Source organism: Neomonachus schauinslandi, chromosome 5 (assembly GCF_002201575.2).
Source record: "Neomonachus schauinslandi chromosome 5, ASM220157v2, whole genome shotgun sequence".
NCBI classification, from domain to species: Eukaryota; Metazoa; Chordata; class Mammalia; order Carnivora; family Phocidae; genus Neomonachus; species Neomonachus schauinslandi.
This window is the reverse complement of record NC_058407.1, coordinates 166570679-166596364: the sequence shown is the minus strand read 5'-3', so window position 1 is coordinate 166596364 and position 25686 is coordinate 166570679. Positions and strand designations below refer to the sequence as shown.

Sequence of the window (25686 nt, the reverse complement as noted above, 5' to 3'; positions counted from 1 at the left end):
CCCCGGCGGCGGGGCGGGGGGGAGTTATATTGCGGGGTCCTTCCTCGCTCACCCTGGTTCCTCTCGGAGCGGAGACGGCAAATGGCGGACTTTGATACCTACGACGATCGGGCCTACAGCAGCTTCGGCGGCGGCAGAGGGTGAGGCGGGCGTGCGCGGGCCCCGGCCGGGCGCGGGGCGCGGGCGGAGTCAGGGGCCCCGGGGCGGCGGCCTTCCCGCGCTCACCCGGGGTGGCGGGCGGTAGGGGGCCCGGCTGGGCCCGCGGAGGCCTGGGAGAGGCGCCTGGAGGGCCGGGGCCTGGAAATGGCGCGCTCCGGGAGGGGGCGGCGGCGGTTAGGCTCCCCGGTGTCTTGCTTGCGGCGCAAATGCGTCCTTGTGTCTCCTGCCGCCGACGACGTGTCGTCTTTGCCCTGCCTCGGCCGCAGGGCCAGGCCGCAGCGGCACTGAGCGCCCCGGAGGACGAGCTCCCGCTTCCAACCCCATCCCCCAGTACGGCAGGGCCAGCGCGGGGCTCTGCTGCAACGCGGGGTGGGGGCCGCGGCCTGCCCCGCTCGGGTCTCTGTCGGGGTCCCGGCCTCCTGTGGTCCGCCTGACCTGCAGGTTCCCTGGCCTGCTTCGCCGGGAGGCTAGCGGACTGGGTAAGGTCGGGAGGGCGAGAGAGGGGTGAGTCCCTTCCCTTACGTGTGAAGCAGGGATTTGGCGGCTAGAGCTCGGGAATGGTCCGAAAAGGAAATACATAATAGCATTTTTTATTTTGCTGTCTCTTGGGTCAGAGTGCCTTATTGACAGGTGCTGCGTGCTTGCCGGCAGAAAATTTTTTATTTCTCCCTAGTTTCTCCTTCTCACCTGGGGAAGGAATCGCAGTTAGCCTCGTTCTGATTTTGGTCTTATACAGACTATATATAATTGAGACACCTCGTTTAAAAGAGAAATTCTTGACTGGTGAATAAGAAGCTTATAGTGTTTAATTTCAGGAATCCGTACTAGGTTTTTGGTGTTTTTAATACAAGTTCCCTCATACAGAATTGAGAAGATAGGCTATAAACATCTTGCTGTTTGTCAAGGACACACTTGGCCATTGTGTACTTTTAACAGAAAGGATTACTTTCCCAGGATAACACCACAATAGTACCTACTGAGGTGTCCAGTCTCCTGGGTTTCAATCCCAAACGTATCTTTGTTTGGTGAAGAATGATCTTTTAATACCTTGGTTTGGGACTGGCTCAAACAAAGGCTTGTTTGGGTACGGGAATGTACCTAATATTAATGACACTAGAACGTGGAAGTTGGGGAAGGTGGAGCCACCTGTTATTTCAAAGAATATTTTATTTGCTAATAAAAAAGAAATAGATGTTGGATGACATGTGAAAGTATTGCCTTTGGGGTAGGTTTCTAGACATCAAATTTGCAGTTCAGTCATCTTGAAATTTAATAACCGGGATTTTTTTTTTCCAGTTTCAAGAAACATTTGGAAGTGCCCAGGAAAACGCTTGAACACTGGTTTGATTTAAGGCAGATCCAAGGAGTTTTAGTTGGTTTGGGACTACAATAAGTTAGTCATATTATACTGAATCTGGGGTTTGGAGTTTGGTTTGAGTTTTTTTCCTTATTCTGCCTTTTGACAGATTCGCGAAGTGTTCTGGTGACTTGAGGTGTTTGAGTCAGACTTTTAGTGGATGTCACATTTTGACAGTTGGGATGCTTTGAACAATAGCAAGTGGTCAAAATTCTCTCACGATGCTCTTCATTTCAAACATCAAAAGACAAAAAATGTTAGCCATGTGTCCAGATGTCCTCCAACAACTGGTGTGAGAAAATAAGCTAGCCACTCTGCATCTCCTAAGCTTTCTGATAAAAAGTCACTTTACTGTTAAAAATCTTCTACATCTGATCTTGTTGTTTTCCATTTGACTTCAAATCCCTGTAAAACTACATGGGAAATAACTACTCAGATTCCTAAAAGTAGTTCTAAAAACCTATTGGTGAGTTTGTGTGTTCATGTAAACAGTGTCTGGAGTGGGTCCAGAAACTTCACAGAGGACCAGGCATGCAGTTTGGTCCGGGCCAAAGCTTTCCTATTCCAGCATCAATGTTAATTTTAATTTCGTTAGATCTGGAGTTATCAGTTACTGGTTTCTCTGAAATTTAGCAAGATGGTAGGCTAGTTGATAACCTTCAGTGATCATTTCTGCTGTTACGTGAATTATGTTTTACGTCAACAGATGTCTCAGTGCTGTTTGCTTATGTTCAGATATAATGCTTAGGCATTTTAGAAGATTGTCACTTCCAGAAAGCCAGTCTTGCATTGCTGTGTTTGGTACTTTTGTACCAAGAGATCTTCCCTCTAGTCTAAAACACCTTAGCTAAGTAAGAGATCTCAACTCTAAGCCACTTGGGTCACAGACGAAAGAAATAGGAGGTTTGAAATGCACGGTCATAATCTAAAAACTTGGTTTTAATAATTATACGTTCCCTGTAAGTTTATTTTGTAGTTGTATGTAGTAACCAATGCTGTTGTCAGGAAGCAATGTTAAGCTACTGCTTTACTTTCTCAACATATAGAGGCATGACCCGGCAGCCAAAGAGAGACCTGGGGACTGCGTTGTTGCCCAAAAAACAAGTCCAATCAGAATTCCAAATTATGTAGTTGATTGTACTAGATCTGGAGTGTATTTGTTCTGCAGTTTGCTGAATTTTCTTTCCTGGGTTTTAATTTTTCATTTGCCATTGGCGATTAAGTGGAGAGTAACAGTGATTTTTACATTTCTAACTACAACATGCTTTTGAGTGCTCCACCTAAAACTTTACATCAATTCTGAGAATCAGATTGGAACTTGGAGGTAGCAAGAATTGAGATTGCTGAGAATGGTACCAACTGAAAAGTAGTACTACACATTTAAGTATTCATCAAGTTCCAGTTCGGGGCGGTGGGGTGGGGATTGGAATTCTAACTTTTGAGTCTTTTTTTAAGACTTAAGCTTGGCATCTCTGTCTAAATCTCTAAGCATATTTTAAGACTAATAAGGGGAAAGCAGTGTATAAAAACAGTAGCTATTTGCACTGATCATGGTAGAATTCATAAAAGTATTAAAAAGCTTATTTTAAAATCCTGTTTGCCTACCAAATGACAAGTAGTTTGGGGTTATTGTCATCTTCCTCTCCACTCCCTAATCTCCCAGTGCTTGATTCTAAATCATTATCTTCTATGAAATACATGGTTTTACCAAGAACCTCTGACACAGTTTGGGGAAAAGGCCTAGCTTTGGATTGGAATCAGGCAGACAGTACAGAGGTCAAGTGTCAGCTGAGCTTTGAGCCACGAATTAGCTGTGGGATCTGGAACAAGTTCCTTTACCTCTCTGAGCCTCATTTTCCCCACATGTAAGATAAAAACTCCTCTAAGGCTATTGGGAGTATTCAGTGAAATGTCTCAAGTATGCAGCACAGTGTCTGGTACACTTAATAATTTGTAGCTCTTGATTTATAATTTTTTAGTTCTTAAAATATTTCCCTTGCATCAGTAAGAATGGGAAAAGTTCTGTTGAGTTAACGAGTGAGTTTTTACTTTCTTGGCTGTATTTCTAAAGCCAAGTAAGCGAAATCTATTCAGTTTATAGGTATAAAGTATTTGTTCTTGAAGGTTATTGGTTTGTTGCAGAATTTATGCTTGGAATATTCAGTGTAAGTGCTTCTGAGATTTCTAAAAACTTTCTTAATATTTCTATTTGAAATTAACCTTTAGTGTTCTGGGAGGACATCACGCAAATTCAAGTAGTCTTCCCAGAAACTTGGAACATGTAAAACATTGGCGCGGGAGGGGTATCAGTCCTAGTTTAGACTCCCATCATCCAGTTTCCAGCTCCCCCTAGAAATAGAAGAGAGGGTTGGGTAGGAGAGCATGTCATGCCTCTGCATTTCATTTGTACAGCTGGTTAGACCTGCATACTCAGGCCACGAAATAAGTGATTGCTCGATTTTGATAGAACCTAACAGCTGTAAGACCTAAGTTGTCTTTTTTAATTGAATGTCCTTGGTTCTTTGAAGTTTTTCCCACGTCATGATTTCTAAAATGTTCTTGATGGGACCCTCTGGATATGCTCCAGTATGTTGATACTCCATTGAAAACATGGCACCTCCAGTTAAGCCTTGTATTCCAGTATGGGGTACATGGTACCTATAGAGTACAGGGTACATAGTTCAAACGGATTCTTTACCAGTGCATGATCTTGTAACATGATGGATTGGTTATTGTTATTATTATTGAGTTATGCAGATCTTCCAAATGTTGGCACATTTCGTTATACAGTATCAAAAATCATGTTTATTAACATCACCATTGATTTTATCAGAAAAATTTCAAAATAAGTCAAACAGAGAAAGACATGTATCATATGATCTCACTGATATGAGGAATTCTTAATCTCAGGAAACAAACTGAGGGTTGCTGGAGTGGGGGGTGGGGTGGGAAGGATGGGGTGACTGGGTGATAGACACTGGGGAGGGTATGTGCTCTGGTAAGCGCTGTGAATTGTGCAAGACTGTTGAATCTCAGATCTCTACCTCTGAAACAAATAATGCAATATATGTTAAGAAAAAAAAAGAAGAAGAAGAAGGTAGCGGGAGGGGAAGAATGAAGCGGGGGAAATCGGAGGGGTAGACGAACCATGAGAGACGATGGACTCTGAAAAACAAACAGGGTTCTAGAGGGGAGGGGGGTAGGAGGATGGGTTAGCCTGGTGGTGGGTATTGAGGAGGGCACATTCTGCATGGAGCACTGGGTGTTATGCACAAACAATGAATCATGGAACACTTCATCTAAAACTAATGATGTAATGTATGGGGATTAACATAAGAATAAAAAAAATAAAAAATAAAATTATTTAAAAAAAAGAAAAATTTCAGGTATTGTGAGTCTGTCAAGCTCATGTTGATGGAGACAAGTTTTCTAAAATTTTATTTTTTGCTTAAAAGCCCAGTCTGCATTTTATCATTGGTAACAGATACTGTTAGTTTTCCTTTTTTTAAGGATTTTATTTATTCATTTGAGACACAGGCAGGGAGAGAGACAGAGGGAGAGGAAGAAGCAGGCTCCCCGCTGAGCCAGGAGCCAGATGCGGGGCTCGATCCCAGGACCCTGGGATCCAGACCTGAGCAGAAAGCAGATGCTTAACCATCTGAGCCACCTGGGGCTCCCACTGTTTTCCTTGAAGTGACAGGCTCATTTCATTTTCAAGAAAATGTCTGCCAAGGGGGCACATGGGTGGCTCAGTCTGTTGGGCATCTGGTCATGGTCTCAGGGTCCTGGTATCCAGCCCCAGGTCGGCCTCCCGAGATCAGTGGGGAGTCTGCTTGTCCCTCTCCCTCTGCTGCTCCCCCTGCTTGTGCTCTCTCAAATAAATCTTTTTTTTAAGATTTTATTTATTAACAAAGAGAGACAGCGAGAGAGGGAACACAAGTAGGGGGAAGTGGGAGAAGGAGAAGCAGGCTCCCCACTGAGCAGGGAGCCCAAAGCGGTGCTCCATCCCAGGACTCTGGGATCATGACCTGAGCCGAAGGCCGATGCTTAATGACTGAGCCACCCAGATGCCCCTCAAATAAATCTTTTAAAGAAAAGGAAATGTCTGCCTAATACTTAAGTCTGAATAACCATAGTTTGTCAGTTCTTCAGGTAAAAATGGTGTTCCATGAAAAGAATAGCTAGTTCAGCTTGTAACTCACTTGCTCAAGTGTTTTCCTAGAGATAACCATCACATTTCTTTTTTTTTTTTTTTAAGATTTTATGTATTTGAGAGAGAGAACGAGCGGAGGGGAGGGGCAGACGGAGGGAGGGGGAGAGAGAGAGAGAAGCAGACTCCCCGATAAGCAGGGAGCCCGACCCCAGGACCCTGAGATCATGACCCGAGCTGAAGGCAGACGCTTCACCGACTGAGTCACCCAGGTGCCCCTAACCATCACATTTCTATAAGCCACAGAAGTGTTTGGCCCTATTTTGAAACATGGGATATTAAAAAGTGGGTCAAGATTTAATAAAATTAATCATTTTTACTGCTTTATCAACATTGTTTTTTGAAGCTTGTTGGCTTACTTCTCTGTCTTAGCAAATACTGCATGATGAAGCATGAGTAATAGTGCAGTTTGGTGCCCCTGCCTTGATTTATGCTGGGATCAAGTGCAAGATCAGTCAGGTCTCAGGATATGGCTGCTAGTCAGGGACTGAGGGACTGTTCAATGAGGGGTGTGTCTCTGCAAGGCAGAGCTAGAACCAGAGGAAAGTACATGTGAGTGTGCTTTCACAGACTGGAAATACAGAGCAGTTCTCCTTGAGCTGAGCAACTTTCTGTGTACGGAGGAACATCAATGTGGTCTAGATTAGGCTGGAATTACCAGTTGCTTGTTTTATGTGACATTTAAAAATGAATCTGAACATTTTCATACATAAACAGAGGCAGAGACTAGTATATTGAACCCATGTAGCCATTCCCCGGTTTCATTTTTTTTTCAGGGTGTGTGTGTTAAAATAAATCCATAAAATTTATCACTTTGACCATTTTTTTTTTTTTTAAGATTTTTTATTCATTTATTTTAGAGAGAGTGCACTAGAGCAAGCAGGGGGAGGGGAGCCAGACTCCCCACTGGGCACCTGAGCCCAGTGTGAGGTTCAATCTCATGGCCCTGGTATCAGTACTTGAACAGAAATCAATCAAGAGTTGGATGCCCGACCGACTGAGCCACCCAGACGCTCCTGACCATTTTCTAAGTGTACAGTTTGGTGACACTCACCATGTTGTGTCCTCGCCACCACTGTCTTGTTTCCAGAACTTTTTCGTCATTCCCAAACAAACCCATTAAGCAACTCTTACTCATTTCCATTCATTTAATAACTTTATAAACCTTTTTTGCTGTTCCTCTTCTCATCTGTCTTCCCCATTGTGGGGAGGGGATAGAATATTTTAAAGCCAATTGCAGCCATCCTTTCATTCTTTCTTAAAACACTTAAACTTGAGTATGTGTTTCAAACTGATCAGGGGTTTCTTGCTAACCACCGGTTTTTCTATCACCCGGTTCATGTTCAGTTTTGCGCAGTTGCCTCAAGGATTACTTCATAGAGTTGGCCTATTTGAATCTGCAAAAAATTTGATTACAGAACATTTAAAGCACAAAAGTAGAGTCTGGTATAATGACACACCTCACGTGCCCATGACCCACTTTTTCAAGTGACCACTTTTATTTCATCTGTACCTCCTTGCGCCACCTTCCTCCCGTACACTTCTGGATTATTTTAAAGCACATCTTAGATGTCACATTTCATTTCATTTCACTGTAAGTACTTCAGTATGAGTTTCAAAGGTACAGACTCTAAAAAGTGTGACCACAATATTATCACATCTGAAAACCTCCCAATAAATATTTTGATTTCTCTAATTAGCTCGTGCATTTTGATGTACAACTGATTTGTTTGAATCAAAACCAGAGTTTGCACATGGCATTTGGTTGACATGCCCACTAAATCTCCTGATAGGTTCCTCCTCTCTTTCTTGGTTGGTTGTTGTTAAGTAGGGGGGGGAGTGTAGCTTCTTTCCAGGTACTTTTAAAGCATTTAATTCTTGCAACTACCATGTGTAGGGAAGCTAGAAGTTGAATTTGATATTAGCAAAAATACTTATTAGTAAATATTAAGTATTCATCTTAATACATATGTGTTTTAGTATAAATAACTTAAATTTTTATGATATTTCAAATATTTTTAATTTTATTGAAGTGTAATTAACATACAGTTTATATTCATGGTTTTTCAGATATTAAGTGAAGAAGAGAAGAACTGTTAGCTTTGTATGCCTTTGAATTCTAGATTTTAACTGGTAGTCTATCTGTGGCACTTTGTACTTCTCTAAATAATTGAAACTTGTAGGTTATTTGTAGGTCATATGAAATTGACCATCGCATGAAAATGTGAAGTTTCCTTTAAAATGAATTGGAGCTGGGGCGCCTGGGTGGGTCAGTCGTTAAGCGTCTGCCTTGGGCTCGGGTCATGATCCCAGGGTCCTGGGATCGAGCCCGGCATCGGGCTCCCTGCTCGGCGGGAAGCCTGCTTCTCCATCTCCCACCGCCCCCCGCTTGTGTTCCCTCTCTCGCTGTGTCTCTGTCAAATAAATAAATAAAATCTTTAAAAAAAATAAAATGAATTGGAGCTGATAGGATGTGGAATGTCAAATCTCAAATAATAAGCATTCTAATTTAGAAAAAAAGAACCCTTGGCTTATAAAGTTGAAAACTAATCCATAGAAATAGTTTTCTTCATAGCTTCAAGACAGATGTCTTTCGTGGCAGTATTCTCTGAGGACCAATAAACAGCTTGAGGTTTAAGTTTTTATTTCCTCTGAAAAATCTGGAACTTTGGATTGAATAACCTTTTGCACCATGTGAAGTTACTAAATTAATAACCCATTTATTTGCTTTCATTAACGTGTGGGAGTCCAAAATCTTAGTACATTATAAATGCCTTTTTGCCTAGTAAGACAAATTTTCTAAAAGACCATGTAAAGCAGAAGTCCCCCTTGTGTTTGCTGATCTCCTATAACAAGGCTTTCAAAATGCCTGTCCTGTCCTGTTGGTAGATAATGAAGTCAGTTTATTAGGGGTCCTGACAGACTTTCTTAAAGATGAAATAGAATAGAGAATCGTGTGTGTTACGAGTTTATAGCCTTACTGTTGGGCAAGCTTTTTGTTATTTGTATAGTTATTATGCAGTCAGATATATATATGTGTATGTGTTTTTAGTCATGTTGGTCACAGCCAAAAATGTTTTCATCTGCCTTCCACTCGGGTCATGATCTCATGGTCGTGGGATCGAGCCCCATGTAGGGCTCCCTGCTCTGCAGAGGGTCTGCTTCTCACTCTCCTCTGTGCTTTCTTTCTCTCTTTCAAATAAATGGATAAAATCTAGGAAGGAAGGAAAGAAACAAGGAAGACACTTAAGTACCTAATTGAAGAGGTCATCTAAATATATGTAACTTTCATATTTTCTTTTTCCAAATATAATACCCGTATTAGTGGAAGAAGTTATTTGTGATCCTAAGAGTAGTTGCTAGGTCTTTGTCTTCATTCCTTCCACCCCTGCTAATGTAATAGTTCTGAAGATAAGACCAGATTCCTGCCTGAGAACTACTTTGCATTTCCCTGCAAGGCTTTTTTTTTTTTTTTTTTTTAATTCTACAGATGAGATTGGTTTCTGAAGATATCATTCACAGCAGAAAAGAGCTCCTTGAAATAGGGTTCATTGAAGAATTCACTATTGATCCTGTCCCCGCCCCCAGGGTTGATCAGAAACATTCAGAGGCTTTCTTGCCTATCCTATAGTAATGCCGGGTATCAAGATAAAGGGGTTTAATTCTGAATGCTGATTGGAGGCCTTGGAGAATGCGTACATTTAGCAGAGGGAGATCCACATGGAAATAAAATGCTTTTAATCCATGCTGCACCGGGCTAATGTTTAAAAAAAACCTAAGATACAACTAAAATGTCACGTGGCCTTGGATGGGGACCTGGAAAAGAAAAAGAACATAAGGTAAAAAGGAGATCTGAATAAACAACTTTAGTTAGTAAAGTATTGATCTGGGTTCAGTGATTTTAATCAGTGTATTTTACTAATGTAAGATGTTAGTAATAGGTAAGATAAATCAGTGTATGTGAAATGAGGGCTTGGCTTTCGAGAGTTCAACCTTTTGGTTATTTTCTAGAAACCAAATAGGTTTCTCATTACGACTATTAACTTTTTTTTTCTCTTTTTATGCATGTTTAGTGGACTTTGTTGCTTACTTGCAGTCTTTTTGTGATTTTTCTTTTTTTAAGCCCAACTAGGGGCTGGAACTCAAGACTCTGGGATCGAGATCTGAGCTGAAATCGAGTCGGATGTTTAGGCAACTGAGCCACACAGGCTTATGACTTTTATATAAGATCCAGCATGTTGAACAACATAATCTACCCTAGTAAGCGTTTCTGGATGGCACATGAAAGACCAGAATTGTTGATCAGCCTTAACACTGCTATGTCCCTAACCTAGAAGTAATAGAACACCTGATGTTGCAAATACCAGAGAGAGGTTAATGCTCTGTACAGGGTATCTTGGCATTGGTCTTGAATTTTCATGAGTGGCAGGAACAGGGCTTAAATTCTGTGTAGCTTCTGATGGCACCTAGAGATCTCCCAGAAAATAGCTTAGCATGAGTCCTCCCTTTTTCCTTATCTTTTATACTTGGGAAGTAAGTCTGGGGCACTTACTGGATCTAATCCCAGCCCTAATACCCTCTACTCTTAACTTGTTTCTTTTTCTTTTTTTTTTTTTTTTTTTAAAGATTTTATTTATTCATGAGAGACAGAGAGAGAGAAGCAGGCTCCCAAGGAGCAGGGAGTCCGATGCGGGACTCGATCCCAGGACCCTGGGATCATGACCTGAGCCGAAGGCAGACGCTTAACCATCTGAGCCACCCAGGCGCCCTCTTAACTTGTTTCTTACAGTCCCCCTCCCTCCAGGCTCCTTTCCTCCTACTGGTCCCAGTTACTGTCTGGTTAAGAGCTCAGGGTTTCCCTGTGTGCTGTGGAGACGTGGAGCTGCGGTTCCTGTCGCTCCACCCTGCAGAGACTGCTCTCGTGGCCGTCTTCCGAATTGTCTGCAGTCCTTGGCTTGGGATGTGGTCTCTCCTTTCCAGATGCCTGGACCCCCTCAGTTGAATTATCGGCTCCTTAAGGGCAGGGACTGGGTCTGAGGTGTGAGCCCTCTGTACTGTGCTCTGTACTTCATAGACCTTACATATATTTAGTCGATTCGAGTGAAGAAAAGTGATTTGTCTCTAAAGGATTTTGGTCATCCTTGGAGTTCAAAGATTTCCTGAGTTACTGAGAATGTAATGTATTACTTTAAAACTTGCATATGTTTTGAAAATCAGTGGACTGTTCCCTAAGGGATAGTCCAAAGCAGCAATCAGTGGGCAGGGAGGATCATTGCGGGGGGGTGGGGGGGGACTGCTGTGGCCTGATGCCTTGTTCATCTCTTCCTGCCGCAGCAGCATAACCTTGAGCATGTTTAGACTTCCCTGTAACGTTTTAGAATTCTTATTAAACTTTTATAAAGCAATCAGGATTTATGAGGTGTTTTTATGGTCAGTTTAAACTTTATAAAGATTTGAAGTATTTGTGCAGTTACAGACAAGAAAACTGAGGCACAGAGATAATTTGGAAGAGGTCCTACACCAAGCTAAGGCATCAAATGAGTCTTCTCTCCATTATTTTTAACCTTTTCTAGAAAGTGTTTTTGTGTAACACAGCTTGTTCAAGTAGAGGATAGTCCCCTGTAAACTGTAGCGTCAGAGGTATCCAAGGACTTTTAGCTCAGAATTTCCTGGCATTGGGGGTTTTTTTATTCGGTGGGCTGCTAACAGGATGGATCATTTTATGACATGCACGTGTGCTTGGAGCCAGTAAATTGGAATCTACCTAGAGGGCCCCTGTCCCACTGCACTGGCCGCCCTGGCGTGTCTTCAGTGAAAAGCTGAAACACACTTACGTCCCATAGAACTGACGACGTCAGAGCAGGTAGTATTTAGGGAGACTGCAGTGATTCTTGGACAAAGTCTGGAATAGTAAGCCACTGGCAGTTTTGTGAGGCTCAGGTGAAGTGAGCAGGTTAATGGGCTGGGTTAGCTGTTCCCACATCTCTGGCTTTTAAAATACTGCTTGCCTGGGACGCCTGAGGGGCTCAGCAAGGAACCTGCTTCTCCCTCTGCTTGTGCGCACACGCGCTCTTGCTCTTGCTTGCTGACAAACAAAATCTTTAAAAAAATAAAATCCTGCTTGCCTGAAAAGGGATTCTTCCATCTTCCCAAAGCCAGGGCTGTCTTCTTATCCTGCTGCGTTCTTCTCAGTGTCCCTGTCATCTGATTAACACAGCCACCCCGGGCAGCCGTCGTTATCTAGGCTCACCTGGCTCCTGGAACTCAGCCCGGACCCTGCCTTCTCGGGCCTGCATCCAGCATCCTATGGAAGAGCTTGTGTAAATGTTTCATGCGCCCTTTGAGCAAGCCTTCTTACCTCCATTTTCCTGATTCCTCAAACATACACCTGCTGAATTTATCAGTTTTCCATCCTCACCTTCACCTTAAATTTTTAAAAAAATCATTGTAGCTTTTTGCCGTGTGTGTGTACATATATACACAAACATGCATGCATGAGTGCTTATAGAGTTATTTGTGTTTATATGTACTGCTAACTTGTGAACTGCTTGAGGACAGGGGACTGTTTCCTGCCAGATGTTTAGTAAATGTTGAATAAATGAATTTAAGGTTATTAAAATTGTAATTCATCCTGTGTTTTGACAGTTTTCCAAATGTTTATACTTATGCCATATCTTACATATTCAGTGTTCAGTCTCAAAGAGTATCTTATTGAAAATATTTTAGGGTTTAGGGGCGCCTGGGTGGCTCAGTAGGTTAAGCAGCCGGCTCTTGATTTCAGCTCAGATCATGATCTCAGGGTCATGGGATCGAGCCCCACTTTGGGCTCCTCACTCAGTGGGGAGTCTGCTTGAGATTCCCTGCCCTTCCCTCTGCTCTTGGGTGCACGCGCACACACACACTCTCTCTCTAGTAAATAAATCTTTTTAAAAAAGAAAATATAGGAGCACCTGGGTGGCTCAGCAGGGAGCCTGCTTCTGCCCCCCCCCAAATAAATAAAATCTTTAAAAAATATATTTTAGGGTTTAAGGTTATTGAGATAAGAACAGTGGTGTTGCAAAGAGTATTGAAGTGCAAAAATAAGTCTGTTTACTAAACCTTGTGGGGCAGGGGGTGGAGAGTGGGAGCAAGTGGAATGCAATTCTGGAAAACAAAACAGGAGTTCTTTTTTTTTTTTTCTTTTAAGATTATTTATTTGACAGAGAGAGAGAGACACACACACACACAGCGAGAGAGGCAACACAAGCAGGGGGAGTGGAGGAGGGAGAAGCAGGCTTCCTGCCAAGCAGGGAGCCCGATGCAGGGCTCAATCCCAGGGCCCCGGGATCATGACCTGAGCCGAAGGCAGACACTTAACCACTGAGCCACCCAGGCACCCCTGTCTTTCGTGATTTTTTTTTTTCTTTTTCTTTTTTTTTTCTTTTTTTAAAGATTTTATTTATTTGACAGAGAGAGATAGCGAGAGCAGGAACACAAGCAGGGGGAGTGGGAGAGGGAGAAGCAGGCTTCCTGCCGAGCAGGGAGCCCGATGTGGGACTCGATCCCAGGACCCTGGGATCATGACCTGAGCCGAAGGCAGACACTTAATGACAGCCACCCAGGCGCCCTCTTTCGTGATTTTTTGATATGTTTGAAGAATCCGTGCCAAAACACAAGGCACGTGGTGTGAGTTTGTCAGTTACCTGGTTAACATGGTGACTGTTGGGTCCATTGATGAGCCTTGCCTGAAACAGCCCCTGCTTCTTTGATGGGTACAGAGTAGTGATTTTCTTTCTTTCTTTTAAGATTTATTATTTGAGAGCGAGTGAGCACAAGAAAGGGGGAGGGCGGAGGGCGAGGGACAAGCAGACTCACCACTGAGCGCAGAGCCTGCTGCAGGGCTCGATCCCAGGACCCTGAGATCACTACCTTAGCCGAAGTCAGACACTTAAGAGTAGCGCCCCAAGAGTAGTGATTTTCTACTTAATATGATTCCTTCTACATTTATTAGTTGACATTCTTATTAATGTAAAGAAGAGCACCCCTTCCCATTCATTCATTTTAATAGACTATTTTTTAGAGCAATTTTAAGTTCACAGCAAAATTGATCAGAAAATAGTTTCCAGGGTCGCCTGGGTGGCTCAGTTGCTTGAGTCTCCGACACTTGGTTTCCCCTCGGGTCATGATCTCAGGGTCAGGAGATGGAGCCCTGCAGGGAGTCTCTTTCTCTTCTTCTCTCTCCCCCTCCCCCCCTCGCTAGAACTCGCTCGCTCTCTCAAATAAATAAATAAATAGTCTGGGGGGGGGGGTTCAGTTCCTGTATTCGCTTCGCCCTGCCTTCTGTCTCACACACACACAGCACAGGTGGCCCTGCTGTCAGCACGCACGCCAGAGGAGTCCGTTTGTTACAGTCCCTGAACCTACGCTGACAGTGTCTTGGTATTACACATTCTGTGGATTTTGACAAATATATAATGGCCCCAAATTATTTCTTAATTATCTCTAAAACATTTTGAGCCTCGATTGTAAGTGTGATGATACTGGTAATTGTTACTCCACCCATGTGTACTGTGTGTCAGTGTATTAGGCGCCTTCTCAGTAGCTCAAGCTCTGTGTTTATTAACTCAGTTTTACAAATAAATAAAGCTTAGAGAAATTGGGTAACTCCTCAAGGTCGTATGGTGGAGTAAGTTTGCAGCTGAGCTGGAATTCAAACCAGAACCTCTACATATTAGCAATGAGATGTGGTAGAGTCAAGGTCCTGCCTTTGCCACTTTTGAGCCCCGTAACCGTAGACACATAACCACCTCTTGTTACCCGGGAGGACTTGACATTGTGGTTTAAATGGATTTGTAATACGCATTTGAGGACAGGTGAAGTTGTGCGTGGGCAGTGATGGAAAGTAGTACGTACATAGCACTTGCTGTACAAAATCTAAAATTTTTATTAGAGCATCCGTATTAGCAAGAAGCAGGTGTGTTATGAATGGGTTAACTTCAGCAGCTTTAGAAGGCCTTCCTGAATACAGTGTGCTAACTCTGGATAGTCCATTTCGGCATGTATGAGGATGACCAGGCATGAGGGGGGAGGGTGTTTGTTAAGGTTTTAGGATATAAACATTTTGCAGATATGGAGTCTACGTAAATAGGTAACCAGCTGTACAAGGAGGGTATGTTCTGTTTGGATTTGAGTTGCAAGGGAAATGAATGTTTACATCGATTCTGTGTTTCCGTGGACATTTCTGTCACCAAAAAATAGGCACCCTACCCTGGTCATGAATATTTTAGAATACTCTTGATAATTTCAAGATGTTATCATACATTCAAGTGGAGTAACACATGGGTGGTGTGGCTGAGCAGAAGACATTTTCCTCGTCTCTGCTCTAGGGCGAGTAGACTTGAATCCTGTCTGTTTCCCCTCCAGGTCCCGCGGCAGTGCTGGTGGCCATGGTTCCCGCAGCCAGAAGGAGCTGCCCACAGAGCCCCCCTACACGGCATATGTAGGAAATCTACCTTTTAATACAGTTCAGGGCGACATAGATGCTATCTTTAAGGATCTCAGCATAAGGAGTGTACGGCTAGTCAGAGACAAAGACACAGACAAATTTAAAGGTGAGTTTGGGAGAATTCTTACTGTGTATTATTGTAGAGGGAGGGTCGAAACCAAAATGTCAGGGAACCAGAAGGCTCCAGTTATGAAAGTGTTTTAAATATTTGTCTGTCCAAGTAGCTGAAATAAACATGGCCCTTTAACCCATAGGCTTTCGGTTCTACTTGGGGGAAAATGTTTTACACATGATCTAATTTGTAGAAATATGCAGTATAAATATGCCCAAGTCAGTCTGCTGTTTGCCTGACCCATCTATCCTGTCTGTGCCAGTCAGGGAGTTCCCTGGGAGAGAAATGAACAGATAAAACGGAGGACTTTGCAGGTGCATTTCACCTTGGCCCGACTCCTGGCATTTTTCTTTGTTTTCCTGTAATCTAGATATTTGTATAGAATTCAAAAGAGAACCTAATACATATTGTCACTATACCTTGGTGACTTTAGAGTGTGTGGGGGAGAGGATTGGCTCAAATTTCAGATAAAGTTAGTGTCTGTAGATTAGTCTCTTTAGGGCACTTGAGCAGGGAAGCCTAAGAAAGAAGAATCCTGCCAGCATTATCTCCTGGGTTTCAAGATTCCCTGAGGGGAAGTGTGCTCCCTTTCTGAGGGCATGGTGCAAGGTACAAGAGCATTTGGTTTACATTATTTATCCAGAAGCACATCCAGGGAAAGTACAGAGTGACGTCCGGTGAGGAGAGGTATGAGAAGCCGAGGTTTCGCTCATCTGAACAGTTCTGTGTATAGGTGGTACTTTTCTCACTGTGAAAGTTTTTTGGCTTTAGAACCTGAAGCCTTGTTATAATAAGTGCCCAAACAATGAAAACAAACATATCCGTTCAGCTTGTGAAAGTAAGGCCCACCCAGTGTCCCTGCTTGAGGCACCAGGAGTTCCAGGCTTCAGGGGAAATTGGGGGTGGGGGGGGTGGGGCAGCCTTTGGGCTGAGTCCGTAGAAGCAAGTTTTAATTTATCTCCTAGAGGGTCATCCTCAGTTTCGGCAGCTCTGAAGGGTGAGGTGGGTGAGTGGGCTTTTGTTGGCCTCTTTGAACCTGCAGGGTGGTTTCCTCAAATACTCTAGACATTGAATCCACTTAGTGGGGAAGGTGGGGGCTTTCCAGCCAAGCAGTGCGTTCTTTTTGTAAGTAGTTGGTGAGCAGATGGTGAACAGGACAAGTTTGGACCCAGGCCTTCGGAGCACTTGCGGTCTAGTGGGCTTTGAAGGTGAAGTGTAATCACCACACAGGATGGGGATATGCGGGGTGGAAGGGTGTAATACAGGGTGCGGTGTAAGCATATCTGGGCAGGGGGAGTGCTTAACCCAGATTTGGTCTCCAGGCGACAAGGAAGGGGTGTGGAAAGAGTGTTGGAGGTAGAGGGAGAAGCTAACGCAGAGGTTCGAGGTGAGAGAAGGTGTGGTTTCCTCTGCCTCTGGAATGTTCTCCCGTTTGCAAGCCTGTGTCAGAATCCAGCATCAGGGACACAGGTTGTCGGTAACATGTGCTTGGGCCTAGCTATTTGTCTTTTAATTAGCCTCCCAAGGAGGATGCTCTTGTTACTGAGGGTGTATTTTTTAGCTTTATAAAGCAGATTTTATACCAACTACCTGAGTAGTAAGTAGTAGGCACCTTCAGCCGGTTCCTTCAAAGCATGTTTGGTACTGAATTTGAAATCTGTGTCTTAAAGCCCCAGTTGGGTGATATTAAAGTTATTCAAAAGTCAGAACTAACAGCTCTTCACAATGACCCAGAAAAGGTTTTAATATTATGGTTAAAACTCATAAAAAGAAAGCTTTATAAAAACACAGCTGCCAAATATTTCAATGCCTGTTTGGCACATTCTGACAGAGTATAATTGAGAGGAAGGAATGCCAGTCAGGTCTTTTCTATTTATCACAAAATACAGTCTCTCTTTTAGGCTCTACCAATCTACTGTCCCCTAGATGCAACAAGAGTGGGAAGATGGACCAGACAGGGATCCCACCGTGTCTTAACCCAGAATTCCTTGAGGAAATTGGGGTTTGTTTCTCTTACAGGATTCTGCTATGTAGAATTTGATGAGGTGGATTCACTTAAGGAAGCCTTGACATACGATGGTGCAGTAAGTATCTTCAGGTTTTCTGTGTCATGTTAGAAGTTGAGATGTTTTTTTCTTGCCAATACTTACACTATTTTCCCCTTATCATTAGCTGTTGGGTGATCGGTCACTTCGTGTGGACATTGCAGAAGGCAGAAAACAAGATAAAGGTGGCTTTGGATTCAGGAAAGGTGGACCAGATGACAGAGGTGATTGGTTCTTCTAAAACTGAACATAAAATTTGCTGTACGCCCACTAATTACAACTCTTCGAAGGTTATTAGTAGAACTGTCTCACAGGTCTGATAGGTTTTTGTGAGCTTTTAAAACACATGTAAAAATCTTGAGAGAGAATGGATAGTGCTTCTGTAAGCCTGGGGTTTTTTTGTTTGGTTTGGGGGTTTTTTTGTTTTGTTTTGTTTTTTCTATTGGCAGCAAGAACTCTTTAACGATTCCTGTGAACTTCTCATGAGTTGTCCATCTTTCCAATGAATTTTTCCATGTTTGTGCAGCAAGGTAATGGTACGACCTCAACTTTATCTTTTTTGTGTATCCTCAGGAATGGGTGGCCCTGGAGAATCTAGAGGTGGATGGGATTCCCGGGATGACTTCAATTCCGGTATCAGCATTTAAAATATTGCCACTTAACCTTTTTCAGTGGCCTTGGTGCTGTTGTCCGTTTGTTGTGAGTAGCCTGGCCGGACCGCTCCTTTAGTTCATTGCACAGATGAAACTGTCCTGGAAGGTCCCCAGGCATGCACTAAGCCTCTGTTGGGACCTGAGTGGGGTAGGACTTGAGGGGCTCCCTACTGTGGGCAAGGTAGGCTCATCCACCGTCTCGTCTTACCTTGCCTCGGCCTACAGTTCTCATCTGGGCCTTGAGCTCAGGAATCCCCTTGGCGGCGCTGGTGTGCACGGTACACGTGGAAGCACTGCTACTTCTAGAAATAGCGTGGAGGTTTTGGAAGCTTACAAAAATCCTCATCACTGTGGTTCTTGGTGGCTCCCTCTTGCATGGTTGAAGTCCTGGTGACCAGGGTTTGTTTCTTTCTTTCTTTGTTTTTTTTTAAAAGATTTTCTTTATTTATTTGACAGAGAGAAACGCAGCAAGGGAGGGAACACAGGCAGGGGGAGTGGGAGAGGGAGAAGCAGGCTTCCTGCCGAGCAGGGAGCCCGATTCGGGGCTCGATCCCAGGACCCTGGGATCATGACCTGAGCCCAAGGCAGACGCTTAACGACTCAGCCACCCAGGCGCCCCCCAGGGTTTCTTTCTTGAAGGGCATGGAACTCCTATCCCTTCATGGTGGACATGATGCACTTTACTGTTCCTTTTCTTAACTGACCAAGGCAGCCTGTCAGGTGCCTCCCTGTCTCACCTCTGGGGTCAGTTTGCATGTCAGGCCTCTGCTTTGAAGGGTTGATCTCCTAAACAGTTCTTAAACTCTTTACATTGTTTTTTTGTTGTTGTTTCGTTTGGGTTTTTTGTTGTTGTTGTTTTTTAAGTAAAAGTAGTTCATATATGTTACAAAAATGGCCATTGTAACAGAAAGGTAAAACCATGAAAAACAAGTCTTTATCTTTCCTATGAACTCTGCACTCTCCATATTGTATAAGACGATACCATCAGCAGCCCCACCCACCCTGTCACCCTCCCCCCATCAAACCAAACTCAGCATAAAGTATTTGGTAAGTATGGGAAGTAGGACAAGCTGTTGTAGACCAAAATTCTTAAAAACTCTTTTCAGTACTATTTAGCTAAACAGATGACTGCTTATGTCTGTTGAATAACTGAGTTCCTTAGAGTCCTATAGCCAATCAGAAATGAGCTTATTCATAAAAGTACAGTATGATCCAGTAAACCTGTAATTTTATGTATAAGCTGGTCTCTGATTGAAACATGCAGCAGATGTCTTCTCAGAGTCAGTCCAGGTGCAGCTGTTAGCGGCCTGAGGAGTGGCGGTCTCGGACCTGCCAGTTTTGAATTCCCGGTACTGGAGGAATGGCCCTTGAGCTTACAGCTCTGGAAATGTGGAAGTAACCTGAGGAGCGGTTGCCTTACTTGGGCTTTTACTCTCCGGAGCTGAGCACACAGCCAGAGGCTACCTCGACTCCTGCCAGTTCTGGTGTCCCCTGCAGGATCTTGGTGGTTTCTAAAATCACAAGTGCCCACGTGGTGGGGTTAATGCCTATATACATTATTTGTGAAAATAGATCTTTTTTGCTTTTTAAAAGAATGATGCTATTCTTAAAGTGATACACGCTCGTTATAAAAAAAAAAAGACTCAAGCAGTAACAAAAAATACAAAGAAAGCAAATAAAGTCCCACCACCAGAAGTAGCCTGTGTTTGTTAAACTAAACTTTGTGAAAAAATGACCAAAAAAACCCAAAAAACAAAAAACCTTAGAAGGTTCTCATGAATGCTGTGCCTCCTAAAAAGTCTCAGACCTTGCTTTTCCCTCATCATCTTCCCCTGCTCCGCTCATAAGAGATTACGCAATGAGGTTGTCACTTGCTATTAATGTGCACTGTTTTTTTCCTCCACCAAACTCTGCGTCGTGCACCTGGACAGGGCAGCAGCTGTGTTTATCTGCCTTGTCAGTGTGAGTGTGAGCTGATCTATGTTACACACTGGTAGCAAGAATTATTCCCTTGGGGAAGTAACTTCTATACCCACATGGAAAAGTACACTTCTTAGTTTATTGGGGGAAAATGTCAGGTTAAATGTTTGAATACCAGTTAAGCTCATTTAACGAACGGTGTGGGCTCTGGTTCAAAAGATTCTGTAAAGAACCTTACACCCGACTGTATGCCTCCCAGTGTGTTTTCCCCAACTGTGTGCTTCTCTTGGCCTGGATCTTTTTGAAATTGTTTTCATTACTTGTTTTGTTAAAATCGGTATTGTCCAGCTCCATTTCTGAGCTGGGTTTCAGATAACTTGATCTCTTCCCAAATTCTTTGGCCACCCTTGAAGAACAGAAAAATACCACCCTTGCAAACAGAGCGCATTCTCCATATTCAAGGGAGTTAAGTTTAAAAGCACTGAGAACACCAGATGAGCAGACACCACAAACCATTGCTCCTAGGGGGAAACAGCAAGGTCAGAGTCTTGTGAGTCTCTGGTCACGTTTTTGTCAGCCGATCAGTACATACCTTCTTGGGTGGATTTCTGTTCTAAAGACACTTTATTTCATGTATACTGTTGATTCAGCTGACCGGAAACTCAGGGCCAACCGCACTAGACCCGGATGGAGCTTAACTAATGCGCGTTTCCTGGATAAGGTACAGGACCGCCTTGCACTTAGGAAGACCTGGCGACTCTTCAGTGCTCCGTTCTGGGGCCATTTTAAACAGTGCAGTCGCCAAGGAAAAGCACAAAAGCAAAAAACCTGGCACCTAATAGATTGAAAAGACACTCACAGTCTGAGCTGAAACAAGAAGCTGAGTGTTGCTTTGTTCAACCTTAGCTGCAAAACACGCATGTCAGGCGACTCCCGTCTTCCGCTGCTCTGTGCATGTCTGGAAAAGCAGATGTGCTAAAAGTACTGATTTTAGGGTCACGTAGAGATGCTGGCGAGTAGACAAAATTGGCAGGTAGGAAATCTGTGAGTAATGGGGGTCAGACCACATATAAAGTATTCCGCGGGCTCACGATTCTTCTTAAAGATAGATTCCTCTGGAGCTTTGAACGATGGCACCATCCTTGGAGTAAAAAGTAGCCAGCCACCTTTGGGGGCTGAGAGGGGGCAGGCTCATTTGTTTGACTACAATTTTATTTCTTAAATTTTTTCTAAGAGTAAACTCCCACTTCAATGGTCTGTACTGTTAAAAGGCTTGAACCCTCTCTAAATGGAAGTCTTTTCAGTGAAATACAAAACTAAAGAAAACTTAAGGTTCTTAAATTAAAGCCTATGGAGAAAATCTTCTTCACCACCCAGACGAGCATCGTCACACTCTTCAGCACTCGTAATGAGGCGCAGTTTACTCTGGTAACGGTTTTAGCAGGGACCCTAGGAACGGGGAGAAAGCCCTTCCTTTCCTTCACAGTGGAAGAGGTGATGCGGGTTGGGGGTGAGGCGTGCCCCCCCCCACCCCCGAAGGGAGTGAGCCCAGCCACATACACACGGGTGCTTGACTCTTAGACCCACACCTGAGACCCAGCAGAGACACAGACGGGGGATGTCACCCAGAGGTGGCGTCGTGTTTTTATTTTGTCGTCATGTCTGGTTTTCTGTTAGGTTTTGCTGGAACTTTTCAATTTCAGGTTTATCCTTTTAATAATTAGAGGTTTATATTAGGAGATGGAATAAAATGGGCTTTGAGGATTTTTGTTTTGTTGTAAACAAGCCTTATTCTAGTCTTATGTAATGTTTTCCTCCTCCCTTTTTCTGCAAAGTTTAAACGGCTCATTTTATTTTTCTTTCCTAAGAAATGTTAAAAGTCTGTTATAACTGAGATTACCCAGCACATTCACATTGGACTCCTTGCAGTGCACTTGATTTCGCAAAAGCTTCCAATGTCGGACGAACTAAAGAATTTCAGATCAAACTGTCTACACCGGCTGCATGGTCAGCTTTGAGACAGTGGCTTAAAAAGTAATCCAGTGTCCTCTTCCTTCTTCAGGCTTCAGGGATGACTTCTTAGGAGGCAGGGGAGGGAGTCGCCCCGGTGACCGGCGAACAGGCCCCCCAATGGGGAGTCGGTTCAGAGATGGCCCTCCCCTTCGAGGGTCCAATATGGACTTCAGAGAACCAACAGAAGGTATGGCGCTACTTTCTCACTGCAGGGGGTCCTGTCCTGGTCCGCCAGCTGTACCCACCCCCCATGCCTTCTCATGCCCTGGACAGTGGCTGCTGTGGACCACCCCTTAGTCTTAACTAGGACGTTTACCTTTGTTAGAGTGTTTGGGGGTGGGGTAGGTCTTCGAGGCTGGCTTGCTAGTTAGAAAGCGGGCTGGGTTACAGGGGCCGCCATCAGTTTGGTCATTTCACCCAGATGGGGAAGGGGGTCCATTCTTTATAAACCACACTGGTTTTTCTCCCGCAGAGGAAAGAGCACAGAGGCCACGGCTCCAGCTGAAGCCTCGAACAGTTGCAACGCCCCTCAATCAAGTAGCCAATCCCAACTCTGCCATCTTCGGGGGAGCCAGGCCCAGAGAGGAAGTCGTTCAGAAGGAGCAAGAATGAGCTTGCGGTTGGGAGGGAATGGGGTGTGGGGGAGTTAGCGCGAGACCACAGCCTGGCCAGCCCCCTGGGCCGGTGGTCCTGCAGCCACCATTCCTGCGCCTGACCTTTGTCCTCCTTTCTTACAACGGAAACACAGAGCTTGTGAGCGCATGTCAGCAGTTAACAAGTGGTTTTTAGTACATTCTTGGCTTTGCTGAACCTATCTAGTGCCTGTCTCGTGCTTTTTTTTTTTTCCTGCCACTCCTTCCCCTTTTTCCTTCTGTCCTTTCTCCTTCCTGCTCCTTGTTTCCTTCCAGTACATGAGTGTCTCCCGAGGGACAAAGGCAGCCACCTATGGGCGTTCTTTGGATGGAGGTGCTGCTCCATTTTTCTCCTTCGCTTTCTCTCTTTACTTTAGACGCACTGGCCAGACCCAGTTGTTTCTTTGATTTTTCTCAGCACTTCTCTTCCGACCTGCATGTTGAGTTCTGTATTGCTGTGGCTTCCAAGGGAGGGAAAAGAAGAAAGGGGGGGGGCGGGAAGAAAATGGGAAAGAAGTCACAAATTGGATAGCATCTTGTTTTTATTCCACTGTGATCAACATACAGAATTTGAGGCACCTTGTTTTCAAAGCAGGGGTAAGATATCTGTTGATCCTTGCCGATTCCTTCCTGTCCCTATTTATAAGCAGCCCTGTCTCTGCTACCCCCGCCCCGAATGGATTATTCAAGCAGAAGAGGCTCTCATTTCAAACGTGGAACCCGAAAGAAGGGGGTAGTAGTGTGAAGTGTCGGAGAAGACCAGCTGAGCACACCGCTGTGTTCACACCCACTAGTGTTGCTCTTTCAACACATCGCGCAGGCTGGTTCCCTCCTCCCTGGCCGTGGTAGAGGCGCCTCTGGGCTGCTGGGTGCAGAAAGCCTCCGTCTGGTCTCCTTTCTGCCAGCCAGGGTGCTCTGGGGGGGGACTGAAGGGCGGTGGTGGCAGAGCTGCGCCCAGGCTGCCCCGACTGCGTGGACGTGGCCGCTCCCCCAGTCCCTGCTGTGTGTGGATCCCACATCTGTCCCTTGGGTTTATCTCTCTGTTCCTTGGTATGAGTAACAGTGAGCTACTGTGCTTCCCACCTTCCCTGGATTTTATAATGAAAATGGGCCTACAACCTGGCACTTTACTGTTTCGCTTGATGAATTGAGGATTTTACTATGCAGAGCTGTCAGGGACCTCCAGGTAGCTGGCAGGTGGCTGTCAGTCACTGGGTCTCCTCTTTGGGCAGAGTTGCTCGTTGCCACACATCACGATCGGCGCTTCCCCGGGGGCGGGGTGGGGGGGTTGCCAGGCCGAGCCTTCTGAGCTGGAACACCCGTGTGCGAACAACTTCGTTTTGCCGCACCGCGCCCCGCTCCGGCCGCAGGGAGGAGAGCCCCGTGTGTGGGGGGGGTCTGCGGGGTGCGGCCCGGCCCGGGCAGTGCCGCATGCAGGGCCATTGCTCGTCCCTGGCCGGCCTCCCCGGCTCTGTGTCCCAGGGTCTCAGCAGTTATAGAACTCTGTCTCCTCTCCTTCCTTCCCCTGCTACCTCTGCTTCTGAAATAAGAACCATTTGTGTGACACCAATACTTAACTTAAGAAAGACATGCATTATGTGGTTGTAATCAAACCTGATGCTTTCAGATGACCTACTTACATCTTTAGTGGGGGAAAGATTAAGAACAAAACAAATTCATCTAAACTTCTGGGCCATCCAGTTGACTTTTAAACGTAAGAATGGAATTCCAAACACTTCACACATTCAGCTATATGACAGAAAGGAAATCTATGGATACGGTATTTTGTGAATGATCTTTTAAATAAAAGAAAACCTTACGTAATATTTAATGCTTGTCCTTATTTTTGAGTTCTTTTTTAGCTGCCCTCACTTGAAATTGTGCAATCTTAAAGTTGGGAAGCAGCACCCGAATCTCCCAGAAAGGCCTACAGCTGCAGTGAGACAAGCATCTTGCTTCTGGAACTTACAGGCCTCGTGAAATTATTTTCAGAGCCAGTGATGATTAGAAACAGCACGCCGGGGTCTTCCTGCCTTTTTTTTTCTCGTTTCCTAAAAATGTGATTTTCTAAACAGACCTTGCGTACACAGGTGTGGGGCCATAGTGTTCGGGGTTGGTTTTGTTTTGTTGTTTTTGACAGCGAGAGAGGGAACACAAGCAGGGGGAGTGGGAGAAGGAGAAGTAGGCTTCCTGTGGAGCAGGGAGCCCGATGCGGGGCTCGATCCCAGGACCCTGGGATCATGACCTGAGCCGAAGGCAGATGCTTAACGACTGAGCCACCCAGGCGCCCCGTGTTTGGGTTTTAAAGGCACTTTCCCCCTAGAATGAAAGGTGTGCGTGCTTTTAATAACTGCTTATTTTTAGCAGAAATCCAGGTGCTCTTGGGGACAGTGGTGGGTGCTCCTTCATGGCAAGCAGATCATGTGTTGTCGGGAGGCACTGCTGGGCAGTTCTGTGGCCCAGCAGACAAGGTGCAGGGCTTTGCCGTGTCTGGGAGAGGCCCAGCTGGCGGGGACGGTGGTGGCGGAGGACCTGGCACAGTGAGGGATTTGCTTACTGGGAGGTGAGCCTTGACTGCAGCTTACCCTGCAGGGGGAGGGTGGGGAGGGCAGGTGCTATTCTGGTGAGAGCACGCATGGCTGTTCACTTGGACCGCTCCCCTACCGAGCCTGGAGGAGAGGACTTGGTGCCTGCTGGTGTTTCCTTTAAGGGAGAGGGTCTGAGACCGAAAACTCTCTGCCCTATGTGGAGTCGGGCTGGAGGCCAGAGGCTTGAAGTCCAACTCAGTGAGGCTTCTTTTCAAAGGTCCCTTGGATCCCACCTTTGAAGGACCTGTGGCGTGTTCAGACCCTTGGAGGGGTCATCTGGGTCTCCAGAGGTTTCTCGGGATTGAAACACCACTCTTGCTCGGCTGTCTTCCTCCCTCTCCCTGCACGTCTTTCCTTGGGCCGTAGTGTTTGTGCAATGCTAAATATTACAGAAGGCATCCTAATACCTGCCTCCCATCATAAGTAACTGAATTAAGAGAGGAGAGCACATCTTTGCCCAGATAAGCACCTAAATGAATAGGTTCATTTTCCTAAAAGTTTGCACCCACTAGG

The 25686-nt window shown here is 44.8% G+C and overlaps 1 protein-coding gene across 2 annotated transcripts; it reads left to right on the top strand.

The window, feature by feature from the left end:
- Positions 1–24416, top strand: EIF4H (eukaryotic translation initiation factor 4H). Of its 2 annotated transcripts, XM_021700492.2 has the most exons (7): positions 1–140; positions 15129–15316; positions 17342–17406; positions 17495–17591; positions 17941–18000; positions 22003–22140; positions 22426–24416. In XM_021700492.2, the coding sequence occupies exons 1-7, from the start codon at positions 82–84 to the stop codon at positions 22563–22565; spliced, it is 747 nt and encodes a 248-aa protein (XP_021556167.1). In that variant the 5' UTR covers positions 1–81; the 3' UTR covers positions 22566–24416. The 2 variants fall into 2 exon arrangements, with proteins under 2 accessions (XP_021556167.1, XP_021556168.1); XM_021700493.2 differs by lacking the exon at positions 17941–18000 and having other exon boundaries at positions 31–140.
- The last annotated feature ends 1270 nt before the right edge of the window (positions 24417–25686 follow it).